At 45.5% G+C, this 19,204-nt stretch overlaps 2 protein-coding genes across 2 annotated transcripts; both read left to right on the forward strand.

The window, feature by feature from the left end:
* Positions 1–557: 557 nt before the first annotated feature.
* On the forward strand, positions 558–1,499 carry LOC128908720 (olfactory receptor 4S2-like). The gene has a single exon (XM_054199453.1). The coding sequence runs from the start codon at positions 561–563 to the stop codon at positions 1,497–1,499; it is 939 nt and encodes a 312-aa protein (XP_054055428.1). The 5' UTR covers positions 558–560.
* A 4,941-nt stretch (positions 1,500–6,440) lies between these two features.
* Positions 6,441–7,388, forward strand: LOC128908817 (olfactory receptor 1509-like). Its single transcript, XM_054199690.1, has one exon. The coding sequence runs from the start codon at positions 6,462–6,464 to the stop codon at positions 7,386–7,388; it is 927 nt and encodes a 308-aa protein (XP_054055665.1). The 5' UTR covers positions 6,441–6,461.
* The last annotated feature ends 11,816 nt before the right edge of the window (positions 7,389–19,204 follow it).

Raw genomic sequence — 19,204 nt, forward strand, 5'->3', positions numbered from 1 at the left:
GTGTAGTGTAAGAAAGGCAGTCCAAGAAAACACTGTCCGGTTCTTTCTGTGACTGAACTTACTCGGGTCTATTACACTCAGAGAGATAATAAGGAATAGTTCCGTGGCATTCCTTTAAAGGACTGAAAAGGAAAGTGCAATCACTGCTTGTGCGAGGACCTTCCTCAGGCCATGATCCAAGTGTTGAGACTTGAATTATAGTCGCACTGGTCACCTCTTATTTCCAATTCAACATTATAGGGTAACAGTGGGGGGACCTGGTAATTAGTTGTCTTTTTTAGAAGAGGCAAAGGCGAGAACTAGGATTCCTGAGGATATTATTTCTACCACCCTCCTCAAATAAATAACCTGAGCTTGTTATTGTATATATCAATAATCCATTCTGATTTGGACTTTACCTGTTATTCCTTGAAGGAGGCATTGACTTTAAATGGAAACTGTCCCAAAAAGTCAGCAAAGGAAATTTAACTTACCAGCAGTCAGTATGTGTGTGTACTGATAACGTCCCCCGTCTAATGCTATAGCTGGCATCTCTTTTGTGTGCTTCAGGTCCTGTCTACATGGTGTCTATGGAGAACAAAAGAAATGTGACGGAGTTCATCCTTCATGGACTGACACAAGATAAGGCAGTAGCAAAAGTGTGCTTCTCATTATTCTTACTCTTCTATGCTGCTATCGTTCTTGGAAACCTGCTTATCATCATTACTATAAAGACAAGTGGACAGCTGAACTCTCCCATGTACTTCTTCCTGGGCTACTTGTCTTTTCTAGACATCAGTTACTCTACTGTCACAGCACCCAAACTCATTTATGACCTCCTTGTTGAGAAGAAGACCATCTCTTTTGTGGGCTGCATAGCTCAACTGTTTGTGGGCCATTTCTTCGGGTGCACTGAGATCTTCCTTCTCACAGCGATGGCCTATGATCGTTGCATTGCCATATGCAAGCCGCTTCGTTACACAAATATTGTGAACAAGCATGTCTGTGGCTGGCTGGTGGCAGCTTCTTGGGTGGGAGGCTTTGTGCACTCCATGGTGCAGACCCTGCTGACCATTCAGCTACCGTTTTGCGGGCCCAATGAGATTGACCACTATTTCTGTGATGTTCACCCTTTACTGAAGCTGGCCTGCACTGACACCTACATCGTTGGTGTCACTGTGGCTGCCAATAGCGGTGCGATTTCCCTGAGCTGTTTTGTTGTTCTTGTTGTGTCCTATGCTGTTATCTTGGTTTCTTTGAGGACACGCTCTTCCGAAGGGCGCCTCAAAGCACTCTATACCTGTACCTCCCACATCACTGTTGTAGTTCTGTTCTTTGGGCCATGTATTTTCATCTATATGCGCCCTTCCACCACCTTTGCAGCCGACAAGATGGTCTCCGTGTTCTACACCATCATCACGCCTATGCTCAATCCCTTGATCTACACCCTCCGAAACCGAGAGGTGAAAAACGCCATGAAAAAGTTGTGGAGCAGAAAAGTGAAGCAGAGTGAGCAATGAAACAACACGGTGCATGTTTGTAAAATGATGTGAGCTTAAGAAACCATGGGGAGGGAAAGAGAATTGTTCAGGAGAGACTTTCCAGTAGCGTTGCTCTGTTTTTAGCCCAGCTGTGCAGAATAGGGCTGACACTAAACTCAATGGTTTATATAACTCATCTTCTTTGGACCCTGTCAGTCAAAAGGATGTGAGGTTATTGCCGGCTACCAAACCTGAACATTGGGGGTGGTATTGTGGCATTTACCTTCAGGCGCCTCATAGCTGTGTCTTGGGTATTTGTCTAGGCTTCTCCTGGCATTAGGAGAAACAACCAAGTATTTTGAGAGGTTGTTCTTTCCTACTGGGTCCTAAAAGCTTTGGAGAGCAGCATCTCCTTACGATTCTGCACAAAGGAGTGACGGTGGTACCAAGCTTCCAAGAATAAACAAACCTTTCAGTACGGCACAGCCTTGGCAGCTTCTATCTCACGTATTTTGATGTGCTAACAGGAGGTGTCTACAACTGAGCGGTCAGCAGCCTTTGGGTGGACGGGACTCATTTCATGGTCAAATAGGACCATGAGAGAAGAAGGAGGTTATATTAGGTCTCTGCATGACATGGAGAGATGGCAGATTGTACTGAAGTGCCAGCAAATAAGTAAACACCGATATGTAAATATTAAAAATGTTTTCCAGGCAGAGCATCTTATTAGCTAGGGTGTGAATTTTCAGTCAGGCAACCTCCAACTACTCTGTAGCCCGTCCAGTTGGGAAATGGTGGCCCAAGGTGTTGGCGATATTGATTTGTTGCCTGCTGCTGGAAGCAATCGTACCATTGGCATTCCCTTCCTGCTGGTAGTAAAAGCCTTGTTACGAATACCACATTGTCACACGCTGAATCCATGAGTTAGCTATTAAAAAGCTGGTACTAGGTGCAAGCATGATCACTTGCTGATGCCGATAACAGGAGGGGAATCTTCTCTCCTTCCCCCGTCAGTGTAATTTCCTGTAATAATAATTACTATTATTACAGCTCTATGTCAGTACCATGATTCAAAAGCTCACCAGGCTAATAGCAAAAAGCTTTCCTACAACGGTGAATCTGAATGTTCCCATTTTTATGTATTTGGTACTTTCTGGTCAATGTGCTATCTGCTTCGGTTTTGTTCTCCCTTCTGCCCCTGGTTCCTCAAACACTCATAACCTAAGCAGTCCAGTGACAACAAATGTAAGACGTGCAAATTAATGCCCAGGTTCAAAAAAACCTCCTGTACTATAACCTTAAAATTATGGCTATTCTTGCTTGGATCAATTTCATTTATGGGAGCCCTGCTGTCCAACACCTTTCCGAGACCTTAAGTTCATGTCATAGGTGACCTTTGTAATCTATCAGGGCAGCAATCCAAGCATGGTTAAAGACCGTAGACAGTGACTGATCCACAATCCAGTGGAATTGTCAGGATAGTTTTTGTAGCTTTATTGAGTCACTGGATGAAATTTCATATTTTGGCCGGTATTTTGGAGCTTTTACACTAGTATTATCTAAGGGGTAGGTAACTCAGTGGAAACACAAGAATTAAGTATTTCTCCATATTGAAAAGCAACCACGTTCCTAGCTGAACATGGAAAACATTCCTCATCTAAATAAGAACGTTATTGTTTGGTTGACATTTTCCGCAGCCGTTTCCAGTATGGAAACTTAGAAATGCTCCTAGAATCTCAAGAATCTGGGCAATGCTCTTCTACTACAAATTGACCGACTGTGGTCAAGGCATTAATTTCCTAAAAACTTCTATCGGCACTAATATTTTGGGAAGGGAGGCAGAGGAACAGGATGGCCTTAAAATTGTTGACAACTCATTCATTTGCCTCAAGGTGATTGATGACACATGGAGACGAAATACAGCAGTAAGTCCTTGTTACTTTATGATGGTAGTAAAATTAGAAGTAAAACATCACTCCTTGGACAACGCATTTTTATCATTTCTCCATATTTCCGGACAGAATAGGAAGAGAAAGACATAGCAATGACTGACAGAAGAGGAAGGTTTATCTTCCCTGCTCTTAGAGGGTAAATCCAAGTGTGTAGTCACCAAGATTTCCTTTCTAGATGTCCAGGTTCTTCCTCACTGGAAGAGGCTACCTCTTTCACCTCCTGAAGATGTAGCCGAAATGGCCATAAAATTCCGTTGATCATATTTCTTCTTTTTCTAGATGGCATGCTTTCAGAGACTAGTTTTCTGTCTCAAGTTCATGCCATGTGGTGGGTTTGCCTTGGCTAGCTGCTGGGTGCCCGCCCGCCCCCTCACCCACTGTCTGCAAAAGGACGGGGGGAGAAAAGGAGATAAAAAAGCTTGTAGGTTGAGCTAAAGATAGGGGGATCTCCTACCCATTAACACCACGGGCAGAACAAGCTGATCTGAACTGGAGCCATAGTTCTCAGTGGCTTATCACCGCTGACATCTATGGCCTGCCCAGACCTTCCTTTGTCTTGGGGAATGAACGTTCATATTAATTTATCTTTACATCTCATCCTGATGAGGTGTTGATCCAGTCTGTCCCTGAGTGACTGCAGTTTCCCACCGACGCTACCTGTCCCAGCTCGGCAGCTTCTCTGAGCTCAAGCAACATTTCCTGGTGCCCAACACTGTCTCAATGCGGGGATTGGTAGTACAACCCTACATTTATGTTTTTATTTCTAGAAACTCATTTTTTTTTTCCATACAGATTGCTTCTGAGTGCTTAGAAGTGCGTGGTGTCTTACCCTCTCTTTACCAACCTTCAGGACTCTGTGCACAGAAGGTCACTGAGCAAATCGATGAGCAAATTGCACGCCAAGGGACCCGGCCACAAAAACTGTTTAATAAGGCCCTCAGGTAGCTGCTTGGAGTCTGGTAACGACACAGTTCTCACAGGTCCACCTCCGCTGTGGAAAACTATCTTTTGCTTGTGCTTAGTATCCAATATGTTGCAGGAGTATTTATATGCTGTGTTGGGATGGGATGACTTCAGGGAGAAGGAAGATGCGGGAAACACAGAGGTCAGTTCAGAAAGCCGTGGAGGGGTTGCCTCATTGGATCTTTCTGTCTACATGATAGGTGGAAAACAGGACTTTGATGCCATCACTGTAAAATTTGCCTGTAACCTGTCGGGAAAAGCAAAATTTCTTGAAAACCTGGAAAAAGAAACTTAAACTAAAAGCAAGGATATGGCAATTACAAGCAGGAGGAAGACGCGTGGAACAATGCCCTGACCCGTTGGATGAATAACTTGAAACAGATTTGGAGTGAATGATTTAAAATGTTTTCAGACAACAAATGCTCTGGAGTTCAGACTTGAAAGTTCATGTATCAACATTTAGTGACTGGGTACAGTAGTAACCATTTTTTCCTCTCCTTTGCTTATGTTCTTCGTATCAGCCATGGCATATTAAAGTATGTGTGTGTGGTTGTGTTTGCTTATGTGAAAGGCAGAGAGAAATGCTTGGTAATCTCTTGAAAAATATACAGAAGAATTTAAACACTACTGTGACGTTTTAGTCATTTGGATCCTTCAAGGCAGCTCCATTTAATGTTGATTGTACCATAAGACATCTAGCATGGGGCAGGTGTCCATTTATATTCAAGGACAGATATACTATCTTCTATGGTAGAAGTCCTCTCTGCAGTGTCATGATCCAAAGAAGGTAAACCGAATCGTGGCTTTAGAGTGGTTATTCCCCTTTGTTGACTATACAGGAAGCCAGAGGTGGTAACTCAAACCACGATGCCTGTTCTGCAGGTCTCTGTCTAGTACAATGTCAGGCAGTTCACACTCTCTGCAGCTGGGATAGCTCTGGAAGACTACTGAGCCCTTGGGAGAGGCCGAGAGGAAAAACTGGGGTCATTTCTAAACTAGTGCTGTGATTTACAGACATATATTCCGAATTATGCATGAAGCGAATTTGTTTGATAGGAAAGAGATACAGTCTTCGAGAAATACCATGAAGTGGTAGAGAATAGAGGGAAGTGCTCAGGTATTGGCAAAAGGCAACAGAGACGTATATGAGAAACAGACACCGCTTTCTTGGTAGTAATCTCCTGCTTCCTGGCTTATAAACTCTTAGGCAGATATGAGCAGCTGAAGAATTTCCTGGTGTGACCATAAATGAAAACGAGCATTCCTCTGCTGGTCGCATTTTAACCTCCACAAGACAGTGAGTGCATTTGTCTACTGAAGAACTTTAAAAATTACTCTGAGCGACAAAGAGGTAGAGAAACTGTGCAGAGTTTTGCAGCTTCTGCTATGTTAGAAAATACAGTTTCTTCAGGAGAGCATGTTCTGGTGACAGCAGGCCTAAGAGAGCACTCAAGCTACTAAACAGCTGATAGCTCAATGGAGAGGAAGACCAGTGAAGAACCTCCCAGACCTGGTTTCTGTGCAGGTATTTCTAGTTTCAGAGTGGACAAGCTAACTGGAGAGCCCTTTCGTCAATTTAGGAAATGCAATTAGGAATAGAACGTGGAACAGCTCATGGTTGAACCATATATTGTAGACACGGTGCTTGAGCACGGCAAGCGTTCACTTTCCGTCACGGCACTTTAAACTCCCAGTAGGTAAAAGGACGGTGTCGCATTTTTCCAGCATTCGTGGCTCTTGTCCTGTGAGAGTAGGATGTGATTCCTCCCTGACACAATGGGAGCACGCACTTTGTCACGCCGACTACAATGCGGAAAAACAGTGGTCAGAGTGAGTTCAGGGGTGAGGGTCAGTGTGGAGGAACCAGAAACCTGGAAAGGGAGCGGGAAGGCAGGAGCAGAGAGGCGAACACTGCTCTTTGCAAACACTGTAATTTATGATGTGTCACTGTGCTTTCTGTAGCAGGCAGAAATGCATCCTGCTCTCGTCACCCATGTACCTTGGAGCTGGAGCATGTCCCCTTCTCATCCTGGTCAGCCCATGACTTCTCCCCCAGACCTGTGCTATGGGAGCCTGAGCTGAGACGATGGCACTGGGAAACTTCTCCCAGGTGACTGAATTCATCCTCCTGGGGCTTTCTGATAGAAGGGAGCTGCAAGTCCTCTTCTTCACCTTCTTCTTCCTGGCCTATGCCATGGTTCTGCTGGGGAACCTTCTCATCATTGTCACAGTCAGGACTGACCGCAAGCTGTCCTCACCCATGTACTTTCTCCTCTGCAATTTGTCCTTCATAGATATCTGCTGCACCTCTGTCACCTCTCCCAGGATGCTGGTGGACCTGCTCTCCCAGAGGAAGGCCATTGCGTTTGAAGACTGTATAGCCCAGCTCTTTTTCCTGCACTTTGTTGGGGCATCAGAGAAGTTCCTCCTGACTGTGATGGCCTATGACCGCTACACTGCCATCTGCAAGCCCCTGCACTACACAGCCATCATGAGCCGGCAGGCGTGCTGGGTCCTGGTGTCTGCCTGCTGGACAGGGGGCTTCCTCCACTCCATTGTCCAGACGCTGCTCACAGTCCAGCTCCCCTTCTGTGGCCCTAACAAAATCGACAACTACTTCTGTGACGTGCCTCCGGTCATTCAGCTTGCCTGCACGGACATCTATGTCACTGCGTGGCTCATAGTTTCCAACAGCGGCTTAATAGCCCTGGTTTGCTTCCTGGTGCTGGTCACATCTTACACGTTCATCCTGGTCACAATCAGGGTCCGCCTCACTGAGGGGCACTGGAAGGCGCTCTCCACCTGTGCCTCACATGTGATGGCCGTCATCCTCTTCTTTGTACCCTGCACGTTCATCTACCTCCGGCCCTTTTCTACCTTGCCCTGCGACAAGCATATCTGTGTGATCTACACTGTCTTCTCCCCGGTGATGAACCCCCTCATCTATACCCTGAGGAATAACGAGGTGAAGGCCTCCATGTGGAAATTGTGGAAGCGCTGCAGAGTCTTCTGAGACAAGCTGGGTTTGCGGCAAACCTGGAGTTACTTTCCTACAGACTGATGGCAGATTGGGGCATGGGAACAGGGTTGGAATCCAACATAGAATCATAGAATCTTCATGGTTGGAAAGGACCTTTAAGATCATCGAGTCCAACCAGAAAACCTACAATCTCTGCCACTAGAGCATGCCCTGAAGTGCCACATCTAGACGTTCCTTAAACACCTCTAGGGATGGCGACTCAACCCCCTCCCTGGGCAGGCTGTCCCAGTGCCTGACCACTCTTTCAGTAAAGTAATTCCTCCTAATATCTAACCTAAACCTCCCCTGCCGCAGCTTCAGACCATTTCCTCTGGTCCTGTCATTATTCCCCTGGGAGAAGGGGCCAACACCCACCTCTCTCCAACCTCCTTCCAGGTAGTTGTAGAGGGCAATGAGGTCTCCCCTCAGCCTCCTCTTCTCCAAGCTAAACATGCCCAGCTCCCTCAGCCTCTCCTCATATGCCCTGGTCTCCAGAGCCCTCACCAGCCTGGTAGCTCTCCTCTGGACACGCTCCAGCACTTCCATGTCCCTCTTGTACAGAGGGGCCCAGAACTGGACACAGCACTCGAGGTGAGGCCTCACCAGTGCCGAGTACAGAGGCACGATCACTTCCCTGCTCCTGCTGGCCACGCTGTTCCTGATACAAGCCAGAATGCTGTTGGCCTTCTTGGCCACCTGGGCACACTGCTGGCTCATGTGAAGCTGGCCGTCCACCTGCACCCCCAGGTCCTTTTCTGCTGGGTAGGTCCAAACCTGTAGGACAATATCTGAAATCCAAAGGATGTTTAGTTCCAATTAAGGAATTAACCTAACCTTGGTTTCTTCAGAGTGGTAGATTTCATTGGTGCTCTTACCTGTTTTGTGGGCTTTAGGTCCCCTCAGTCCACCTATGGATTTTTCACTGCTGCAGGACAGATGGGACGTTTTTAGGATTTTTTACTGCTCACATAGCTTTGCAATCGTAATCGCATTTTCTGATGACAATTAAAACATCCTTCTCTGCACCCTCAAAGAGAAGTCGGGAGGACCAGACTCTCGAGTACAGAGTGACAGCGGGATGCAGTGAGCTTTGTGATGCAGGGAGCAAAGTAGAAGTTTTGCTTGGGCAGAGCTCGGGTGTTTGGGATGAAATTCTAAGGGAAAAGGAATTATGCTGCGGAATATAGTAGAGACGAAATAACAACCGTTTGAGTGCTGGATCTGCATGAGTGGGAAACGTTGAGCAGCCTGTGAACATCGCTTGGAAAGAGTAAACCACAACAGAACTTGCACTAACATTGTACTGTTTATTAAGAAACATGGAGAAATTTGTAAGGCATGGCTAATTCTTTTCCCTGAATTACAAATCAGAAAGATCTGAACCACTGTGTTCTTTGTCGGTGTCTCTATTCCCCCTGTTGTCTTGTCTTTGTTTGTTTCCATGATGTTCCTCTGTTTCTCATAAAAATGAATGGACTCTTCCCATCACCACAGCCGTTTCTCCACTATGGCAAGTGATCACAACATCTTCAAAAACATTTCAGATCCCTTCTTAAGGTATAACCTACTGTTACCACAAAAATCTGGTTAGAAAGGAGTTCTGGAGCTTGATCCTCTTGCCATATTGTTGGTGAAAGAAAATTGCTCTGCTCTACTCTACTCTACTCTACTCTACTCTACTCTACTCTACTCCACTCCACTCTACTCCACTCTACTCTACTCCAGCTCTGAAACTATTAGGTGTGTGGAAAAAAAGATCGTGCTGTCCACAGCCACTGGCCAGTTTTTAGGCTGCTGCTTGGTTTTTGGACTGCTTCTCATGGGCATTTTCTGAATTATCTGAAATAACAGAGACAAAGTCAGTTTATATTTAAAACTGCGGTTCCACTTAGCAAAGGATCGCTTCAGGACGATGTGGAACTAGAGTGTTACAGTCTAGGAATCCTGGAATAGTCTTACTCCAGTTTTGGTAACTCCCAGCACCGTAAAAATAAAAAGCAGCTCCAAAAAGGCTTGCAACAGGTTAACAATGGAACTTTTATGTGTATGTACAGACATGGAGAGATCAAAGGTCTTTAGGGAAATCTGGCACGTAACCCAGTCCTTACCAGAGGGACTTCCAAGCAGTGACCCAGCAGCTTCTACTTGGCTCATACACGAACTGCTGAAACGCACATGGAGGGTGTTTCCCAATTCGGAAAGGGAGCAACTCTGCCTGTGTTGAAATCCGCTGTTTGAGCAGCATTGAACAGCAGCTGTGACGGAATGGTTGGTCTTCTCTCAGAAACATGAAAAATGGGAAACAGGTCTTTCCCCACTGGTGAATAAGACCTGAGGAACGCGAGGTTCGTACTAACCAGTGTAACTGGTGAATTCCCACCCACATGAAGCAAGAATTAATCTCTTTTTTTTTTTTTCCTGACCCTCTAGTATGTATTATGTGTCAAAGACCTTTCTTACCTTAGCCCCAGAGGGTAGCAAGGCTATAGCTGACACAGTATTTCAGAATACATGGGGGAGTAATGGGGTTATGTTTACATTCAGTCACATGGATCCCCTAATTTGAAGGACATGGGGTGCGTTTTTGCTTTCTGCCCCTTTCTACCCTTTAGCGCTCTGTGAGGTAAGGTACGTGAGCTCAGAAGTAACGTTTCACCTGGGTTGCTCGTCTGATCTGCTTTTTATTAACTGTTGCTCATCTGCTCTTCTTTGTAGTTAACAACGAAGATCTGTGGATTTTGACCATGAAGGAAGCTTAGACTGATGAGGTCAGATGGACTCACTTGTGGTGCCGATTTGGGTGAGACAAATCGATGTGCTTATCCGTATTCGGAATAACTTGGGACAGCCCGTTGCTGAAGCTTACAGCTAGAGCCACGCTCAGCTCTTCGAACAGAGGATGTCTTGTATCTCGCTGTCACCACATCAATATATAGCGCGATGGTGTAGTGTTCAATACAATATAACACAGGATAATATATTATCAACCACTAGCAGCAGCAAACAATAAATATCACAAAGGCGAGTATTGGCAAAATATAAGCTCTTCAAATTATGGAGAGATATATATAAAAAACTGGTAACATTTTTAAAAAATGTTGAAAAACTGAATTTTTCTGAACAGTTTCACTTGTGTGGGGTCATAATTTTCAAAGAAATAAATCCAGTACAAGAATTTCCACCTATTATTCCTGTCCTTTGCCACCAGATGGCAGAGGCATGTAAATTTGTCTAAACTCATACACTGATACTGATGTTTACAGGTAAATTAAAGACGTTGGAGATTCTGTTTGCAGGATTTTCTTTAGCCAAAACCACAACAGACACATAAGGATGCGAATTTTTTTAACTTTTCAGAGCATAGTCATAATTCTCTCACACAAGCAAATTATTAAAATCATACGAGGGACAATATACAGAAGAAGAAGTGACACAATCCAGCATTCCATCTGGGAAGATAGCACCAGTGTTTGGGGAAGAAGACTAAAGAAAAGCCAATAGGATTTTGTTCTGCGATGCGTTTTTAATAACTGACATTTCCACCTTGCAGCAATTAAGTTTCTGTACTCCTTTATCCTTTATGAAGGCAGCAATTATGTCACCAAATCCATCAGAAGCTCAGTGTCTGCCATCAGGAGAACACTGTAGGTTTCCTTGTGCTAGAATGATTTAGGATTGGATTCATCCCACCTAAATTAGGGCATCCCACTGCGGCACCTCATTCTGGTGCATGGGTGGTTCAAGGTCTCTCGATAGAGAAAAAGATCCCTTTAAAGGGAAAAAAAAGAGAGAGGGTTGAGTGTGAAGAAGTTGGCGCCATCTGCCAGTAAGCACGTCCAGGTGTTGTCTGAGTCTGGTCAGTCATCCAAGCTGCCACCGTACTCGGTGGAGAGAGGCAGTTCCTGGGAATGATTCATCCCATCCTTGGGAAAAAATTGCTCTTGGAAAATGCTCGTTTCTTTCTCTTTGAAGAATATAGAGGAAGGCTGATTAAACAGGTCGCTTGCATACAGGGAGGAAATCTTCCCGTATGTTTACCCCAAGTATTTGACAGGTACAAGTATTTGAAATAGTTCATCATGGAGATTTACCTCACGTATCAGTGTGGTGTGAAAAACGGCGTTATGGCACGGTACAAAACCGTGGGCTTGGAGGGTAAGGCAGGCGGATTTCCAGGGCAGGCGTTTTTACCCGTGTATTTGCCATTGTCCCTGTCCGTCAAGCGCAGTGCATCCCAAATACAGCTGGTCTACCGTGCAGGTGAAGATTGTCCGAGCGACACGTGGTGCTCCTTGGGTCGATATTTCAGAGCTGCGGCGCATCTCCTGGGCACAGCTCTGCAGAGGATCCGGAAACGTCAGGTTTATTGTGTGTATACAACAAGGAGGATTCATCTTGATGAAGCTGAGCTATTTAAATATTAGATGACTTGATCTAATCTAGTTGTCTAGTTGTCCTTATAGTACTGGAAAGAAACAGGCCTTCTCAGAAGATAAATGATCACATCCCTCTTACAAACTCATCTTAGGGGTCATAAATTCTCCTCTGGATCTGCTCGTATAAAAGCTTTCACTGCAGAGAGAGCTGATAACCTGGTTACCACCAGGTGAGGTTTTTTGCATCCCACATCTCCTCCATCTTAGTTGCATCGAAACTCTCTGCTTGTGCTGCCGTGATGATCGGAGATATTTTATCTGCCCAGGGCACAGGGAAAGCTCTGGAAACTCTGTATGGAAAGAGACGAGTGGCCACAGTGTCACCAAAATTGGGAGTGAACTTCTTAACACCAACATAGTCTTAAGAAGCAGGCATGCTTTTATTCGACGCTGGGCACATGGGGGATCTCTCCACCCAACATGTCCACTGAATGCGAGATTCACAGAGACTTGTATCCACACAGAATATGCATGGTCATCACATTTCTCAGCGCTCATTGCCATATTCATTACATTTCCAGAACTCATTTCCATATTCACATCACCTTGGCACATGCGCATTAAGTCTGTTAGGGGCTTCATGGTAGGTTTTGTGTGGTTCCTAGTGGTGTACGGTGGCTGGTTTGAGCTGATAATAGAGGAATCTCTTTGTATGGATCGGGGAAGATAAATGCAGAAGCTTTTGCAACTCCCCCATTTATTTTGCCATTGTTATCGGTCCCTCCAGCCTCTTCGAGGATGTGGTGTTCTTCGCTGTTTGTTCTTGGAATTGTTCAAGGCCAGGCTGGATGAGGCTTTGAGCAGCCTGGGCTGGTGGGAGGTGTCCCTGCCCATGGCAGGGGGTTGGAACTGGGTGGTCTTTAAGGTCCTTTCCAACCCAAACCATTCTGTGATTCTGTGATTCTTCACAAGGAGTTACATTTACCTATTTACCAGACTCTCAGTCCCCGGTTGGAACAACAGCACCAGCTACGTGTCTGTCTTTTGTAGCCAGCAATATCTAATTCCAATTTAAGGCTCAGACAATGACAACACAGAAGACTAGAACAGTTTTCCTTTACAGATTGTAATCATAGAATCTGTGATTGTCCAGACTTTCCACCTTCTCACTCAGGAGCCCACAGATACCGGTCCGTTTGTTATATCCCCAGGATAGATACGTGGGGGAGACTAGATCAAGAATAAACTCGTTCCTTGATCCCAACCTTGTTTTCCAAGCCGATGAATTGCTGTAAAGAAGTGGGAGGCTTCCCACTTTCTCCTCTGGTAGGGCGCTGTCTTCAATCAGCCCTGACCCCCACACCAGCAGAAAGAGGAGGGAGATCAGAAGCACTGACGGGTCATTGATCTTCCTGGTCAAGACAGATTTCCAAATATCTCCTGTCTTTGCGCAAATGATATTTCTTTTTACTGGTGGATTCCTACTTCTGTAATCTTCCTTTGTATTAGAGAGAAATGTTGAAATATTCAAATGTCCTCCGAGTCAATTAGGGTAAATTTCAATTGAGAAAAATAAAGATCTATAATTTTGAATCATTTCAGTAAAGAAAAGGTTTTATTAGACATTTCATAATGTATATTATAGAAATCATACACAATCATATTTTAGATTAGATAAAACTAGACAGGAAAAAAGGCATGAACCATGTTTTATCTTACTGAGGCAAATGCATCGATTTTCTAAGATACCAGCTCCCAAAACTTATCTGGCATTTTGAAACTTCTTAATCTTAAATGTCATAATGGTTTGAAGTCAAACTATGCCAGATGAATAGCCAGGCAGCTGGCTTAAAAAAAAGTAAAAATAGTTTAAAATATTCATGGATCAGGATCGCTTAAGTCGTGGGGAGAAATATCCCATCTGGTGCTACCAAGGGCTACCAAGATGATTAGAGGACTTGAACATCTCCTGATGAAGAAAGGCTGAGGGATTTGGGTCTTTTTACTCTGGAAAAAAGACAACTGAGGGGGGATCTTATCAAGGCTTGTAAATACTGAAAGGGGGGGTGTCAGGAGGATGGGGCCAGGCTCTTCTCAGTGGTGCCCAGGGACAGGACAAGGGGTAACGGGCACAAACTTGACCATAGGAAGTTCCATCTCAACACGAGGAGGAACTTCTTTGCTGTGAGGGTGGCAGAGCCCTGGCACAGGCTGCCCAGAGAGGTGGGGGAGTCTCCGTCTCTGGAGACATTCAAACCCGCCTGGAGGCGTTCCTGTGCCACCTGCTCTGGGTGACCCTGCTCTGGCAGGGGGTTGGAGGGGATGATCTCCAGAGGGCCCTGCCAACCCCTGCCAGTCTGGGATTCTGTAGTGCAAAATGCTGTGTCTAAACCAAGGACAAAGAACCAGGTCTCCAGCTGATAGGAGCAAGCGTAACTTCTGCAAAGACCACGTTAGAGGAAATCACCCCAAAGCACACAGAGACTGGTCACCCAGTTTTGGGGTAAATATGCTGCGTCCCACGGGCATTTCCCAGGTGAATCACCACCACCTCTAATAAAATCCCTGGGCCAAGTAGTACTCTATTACAGTAAATTTTCCAGAACGTCTTGGGTTGTGGAGTAATAACACCTCCACTGAAGATACTGGGTAAAAACGTTGGCGGTAAAAATAACTTTTGCACCACTGAGGGCTATAAACCGACCCCTCAAAACAGTGTAAGCACAGTTATGGGAAGCAGGTGGAAAAGCCTTCAGCTGTTGTAAATCAATGCAAGCCTAATCAGGGCCTGGGGTCCAAGTATTCAGCTGATGTTAATTTGTTTTGCTTCATCTTTTCGGCAGGTATAAATCAGGGTTATCAACGTGTTAGAGCTGGTATGAGCTGCTGGAGGGAGTTTGTGTGTAAGGGAACCAAGAGCTGTCTCCAGAAAAAGGTTGGAGCTCCTCCTAGCAGAGGATGGCGGTCAGAGAGTAGGTGAGCAATGTCATACTGATGGCCCTTGACCAAGAATCTTGAAGCTTTGGGGGGCCTCTGTACCCTAAGAATGATGCTGCTTGCGTACAGCTAGTGCAAATGGGCTGTGGCTCTTTGCTCAGCTAAGGGACCTATTTTCCCATTTGCAATGACTCTATGTAACTGAAAAACCAGATCACTGCTGCTGTTGTTGTTCAGTCTTTCAAGAAATCTGTGGGTTTTTACAGCTTGTGTTAAGTTAAAACTGTTGCTTCTGGATCACGGGATTTTTGAATTGGGCTGAATGGCTCTGTGTGGTTTTTCCAGGTGGATGTAAGGAAACGAACTGCCTGAGCAGCAGGGTCAGAGGGGACTGGGATTGTAGAATGCGTTGTGTTCAAAGGGACCTCTAAAGGCCATCTAGTCCAACCCCCCTGCAGTGAGCGGGCACATCCTCAACTAGACCAGGTTGCTCAGAGCCTCATCCAGCCTGGCCTTGAATGTCTCCAGGGATGGGGCCTCCACCCCCTCTCTGGGCAACCTGGGCCAGTGTCTCACCACCCTCAGTGTAAAGAACTTCTTCCGAATGTCTAATCTAAACCCGCCCTGCTCTAGTTTAAACCATTGCCCCTTGTCCTATTGCTACATGCCCTTGCAAACAGCCCCTCCCCAGCTTCCTTGTAGGCCCCTTTCAGGTACTGGGAGGCCACTATAAGGTCTCCCCGGAGCCTTCTCTTCTCCAGGCTGAACCCACCCCGCTCTCTCAGCCTGTAGATGGGAGACTGAGTTCTTCCACTCAGAGAGGTGGAAGGTATGTAACTAGCTATCTTATTTGTTGTTTCTGTTATTTACCGTTACTCATTAACCGATTCACAAATCCAGGTTTAGATATTTATGGGATATTTAATTAGTCTTAAGATCTTCTGGCATATAGCATCAGCCCCTATTGCCTTTATCCTCACGGTGAAATTGGCCTGCCAAGTGCTCATTGGCCTCCCCAAAGTCATAGAAACTTGCCGTGTCCACTCTAAATAGTTTCTCAGTGCTAGTATTGCTTTGTGCTGAACTTGCTACCAGAAGCAGTAAAACCAGGAATGTTTTTTAAAAGGGGAAGAACCATGGCAAATGCAAAAGGCGGGGGGGGAGGGGAGTTAAATTTAAGTGGTTGAGCTATAAGTAATTCTGTGTTTATGTCTGTCACGCCAGTCTTCAAGCATGCAAGATTTATCAACTGAAAATAATTGGGAATGTTGCACCAGTGTTGGCTGCAGCTGGTTCAGCCACCCAGATGTGTAGGTCCCTTCCCCTCCAGGTTCTGGAGCTGACCTCGCAGTGACAGTCAGGTCCTTGGCCCCGAGAGTTTTCAGTCTGAAAGGTGTTGTGATATAACGAGGCCAGAGCTGATGCTCACTGGTGACAGCAAGTGGCATCTCTGTGTGGTTTGTTGTTTTGTGAATATATTCTGGGGTGCCAAATGTCTCTTTGGAGCAGGGGCCTGAAGGCTGCATTTCCAAGTATCTAATTAGCTTTCATTTGGGTCTGTGGGTCGGTACCTATGGGGAGATGGGATGGAAATGCTCTGTGTCATTGATACAGTAGGGGAAAAAAGGAGAGGAAATGAGGATTTGGGAGCCTTGATCAAACTATGGGGTGCTGGTGGGGCAGGGTTTGAGAGATGAGCTGCACTGGCAGAGGTGGAGGGGTTGGCTGACCGGCTTCTCTGTGGTTACCTTTGGCTGCCAACCCTGAAAAGAGTGCTATGCAAGAGTAACTTGAGGGTGGTCAAATACCACAAGAGGTTGCCCAGAGAGGCTCTGGAGTCTCCATCCTTGAAGATAAACAAAACCTGGCTGGACGGCGTCCTGGACAGCCTGCTCTAACTGGTCCTACTTGAGGAGAGTTGTTGGACTGGATGATCTCAAGATGTTCCTTCCAACCTTGGTGATTCAATGATTTAGTAATTCTGTAACTTGAAGAGGCAGCCCTGAAGAGCTGGAATGTACTGCTCACTACCGAGGAGACGGGTAAAAAAGGGACACAATTGCCAATATTGGGAGGGGGCTCTTCCTTCCCCTCCACACCCCTTCAGTAACCACCTTCCTCTGCCACCCACCACACTTACCAGGATCCTGTCACGTTGGGCTTATGACCATTTTGCCGCCATTGGTAATGTGCTGCCCAAGGCAACCTGCCTGCTCTTACAGCCCAGAAGAGGTGGCAAAGAAGCACCAAAGTGGGCAGGATTAACATGCTGGGCACAGTGGGAGGAGACACTTTGGGTGGCAAGTGGGTGGATCTTTGAAAAGTGCATGTCCAAGTTGAGTGACTCTTCTTGGCGGTGTTTTATTTTGGATATGGGAGACTACTGAGAAAATTCAAGACTCGGTCTTGTATCTCAATCGCGCTCCATGGCATGAGGCTGTGGAGCAAAACCCATGGATCTTAAAACTAGAAAGGACCTTGCTGCTTGTCGGTGGAAGCTGTGGAACCTGGACCATCTGTGGGATGTAGACTGTCACATTTCCATATGTCCTCTAGGGGAATTACCTGCTATTTCCTTTCTTGCTCTATGAGGAAACGCCATGCAGGTCATCGCATGGGTTGATTTGAAATAATTGCTCTGATTTTTGACAAGGAAGCCAAATGCAAATTCCATATGGTTTTTGGGAGCCTGTATCTCAAGACAAGCGATTTAATCTAATTGATTTGTCTCGCCGGGAAACAGCTTTGGGATGGTTTTTAATAAGGCCTCAGTAGATGCCGTTAAAAAGTTGGTGCCTGACCAATTGCAATGGTGCAACTCGGCAAGTGAGTTTATAAGTGTGCGTAAATTGTCTCCTCTGTGCATCATTAAAATCTGAAGTTCTTTCTCTCCTGGAAATTAGCAGGTCTCTGTGCTTACCCTGAGGTCTCATTATTGCCCTAACCTAGGGGACAGGGAAAGACTGCCTCAAAGGAAAAAGTTTGAAAATTGGAAGATCTCTACAATGTTTGCTTTACTTATTTTTTTTAAATCACACAAAACTGAAGAGATCCTGGTCTAATCAATTTTATTTAAAGATTATGGGTCAAGTATTGCACTGTTGGGGCCGTAGCTTTAAAACTGGGCTGGTTTCAAATACGTCTCTCTGGTGGGGTGACACATTGCAGACTGATGAATCTGATCTTTGCAGCAAAAACTAAACTTGGAAACGGTTCTTGGCAAAAATAAGGCTAATCCCGAGTCGTCCCAGGCTCTGCAGGCCTCTTCTGGCTGCTCCTTCTTGCCAGAAGCTGGCAAATATGGCACAAAGTTTTGAATAAAATCCCAGATTTAATTTTAGAAGAGAGGACGTTGTCAGGGAATCTGACAGTGAGTACGGAGCTCATCTGGAATGTGAGCTGCAGTGTGGGATTTTTCCCTCGTTAAGCATGAAGACAGTGGAATTACCTCAAATGAGCTTATCTTTGTGTCTGAAACACAAATGGTCATTAGAGAAAAAGGAGCTTTTTCAGCATCCAAGTCTGAAATCAGTCCGGGCTCGTGACGAGTGTTCTTAGCAGGAGAGCTCAAGACTTGAAAAAACTCCCTAATCCCACGATTGGTCAAAATTAAATCGCTTTGGTTGTGTTTTGCTGGGGATGGCCCTGGCACGGCGAGGGGGATGGGCAGCAAAACCCTTCTCCAACCCAAGAGCTGCCCCTGTGCTGTGTCTCTGAGCTCAGAGACATGGCCAACGTGTTTGGTTTAGACTGTCCGGCCTGGGATCCCTCTAGTTCCCCTTCTCGAAATAGATTGCTGAGATTTTTAATGTTGTTTTGGAGTAGTTTTGGTTTTGGGGGGGGGAAAAAAACGGCGGTTTCATTATAAAATATAATGTAAAAACTGTAACTTCAAAGCGTGCATCCTCGGCTAGGGATTGCCTGGGGAGGCCGCAGCAAAATGAGCAAGTTGAGTGGTGGCGAGTGACTTTGACTGAGCTATTTGGGTGAATAAAATACATGAGTTTCCACTGTACTACATACACCAGCAAATCCCCCCGGCAACACCTGGGGGATTTACACCATCCAAGTATCTCCGGGCTGCTTTGAGGTATTACAAGATGAGGAATACTACCTGGGAAACTTTAATTTTTTTTTTTTCATTTCTTTTTTTTTTTTTTGCCCTGAGGCAGAATACCCTTTCTATAAGCAATAAGTCGCGTCTGCAGGCATTTGGTCTTAAGGCCTGTGTGGTTTTGGTTTTTTTTTTTTTTCCTGAGTAATATTTCAGAGCTGCTGCAATTACTGCACACGGAGTGCATGTTGCAGTATCTAGTCTATGCAGAGGCTAGTCTTAGGAAGCATTTATTTATGTAAAATTCATTAGGCCTTGGCAAGCATAGGGTAAACACAAATGACTTTTTTATAAAACAACAGTGTGACAGGCACAGCTGAGGAAGCTTTTGGTAACTGTTGATGCTTTTCATGAGAGCTTCAAGACTATTTGCATGTGGCAAA

This window comes from Rissa tridactyla, chromosome 4 (genome assembly GCF_028500815.1).
Source record: "Rissa tridactyla isolate bRisTri1 chromosome 4, bRisTri1.patW.cur.20221130, whole genome shotgun sequence".
NCBI lineage: Eukaryota > Metazoa > Chordata > Aves > Charadriiformes > Laridae > Rissa > Rissa tridactyla.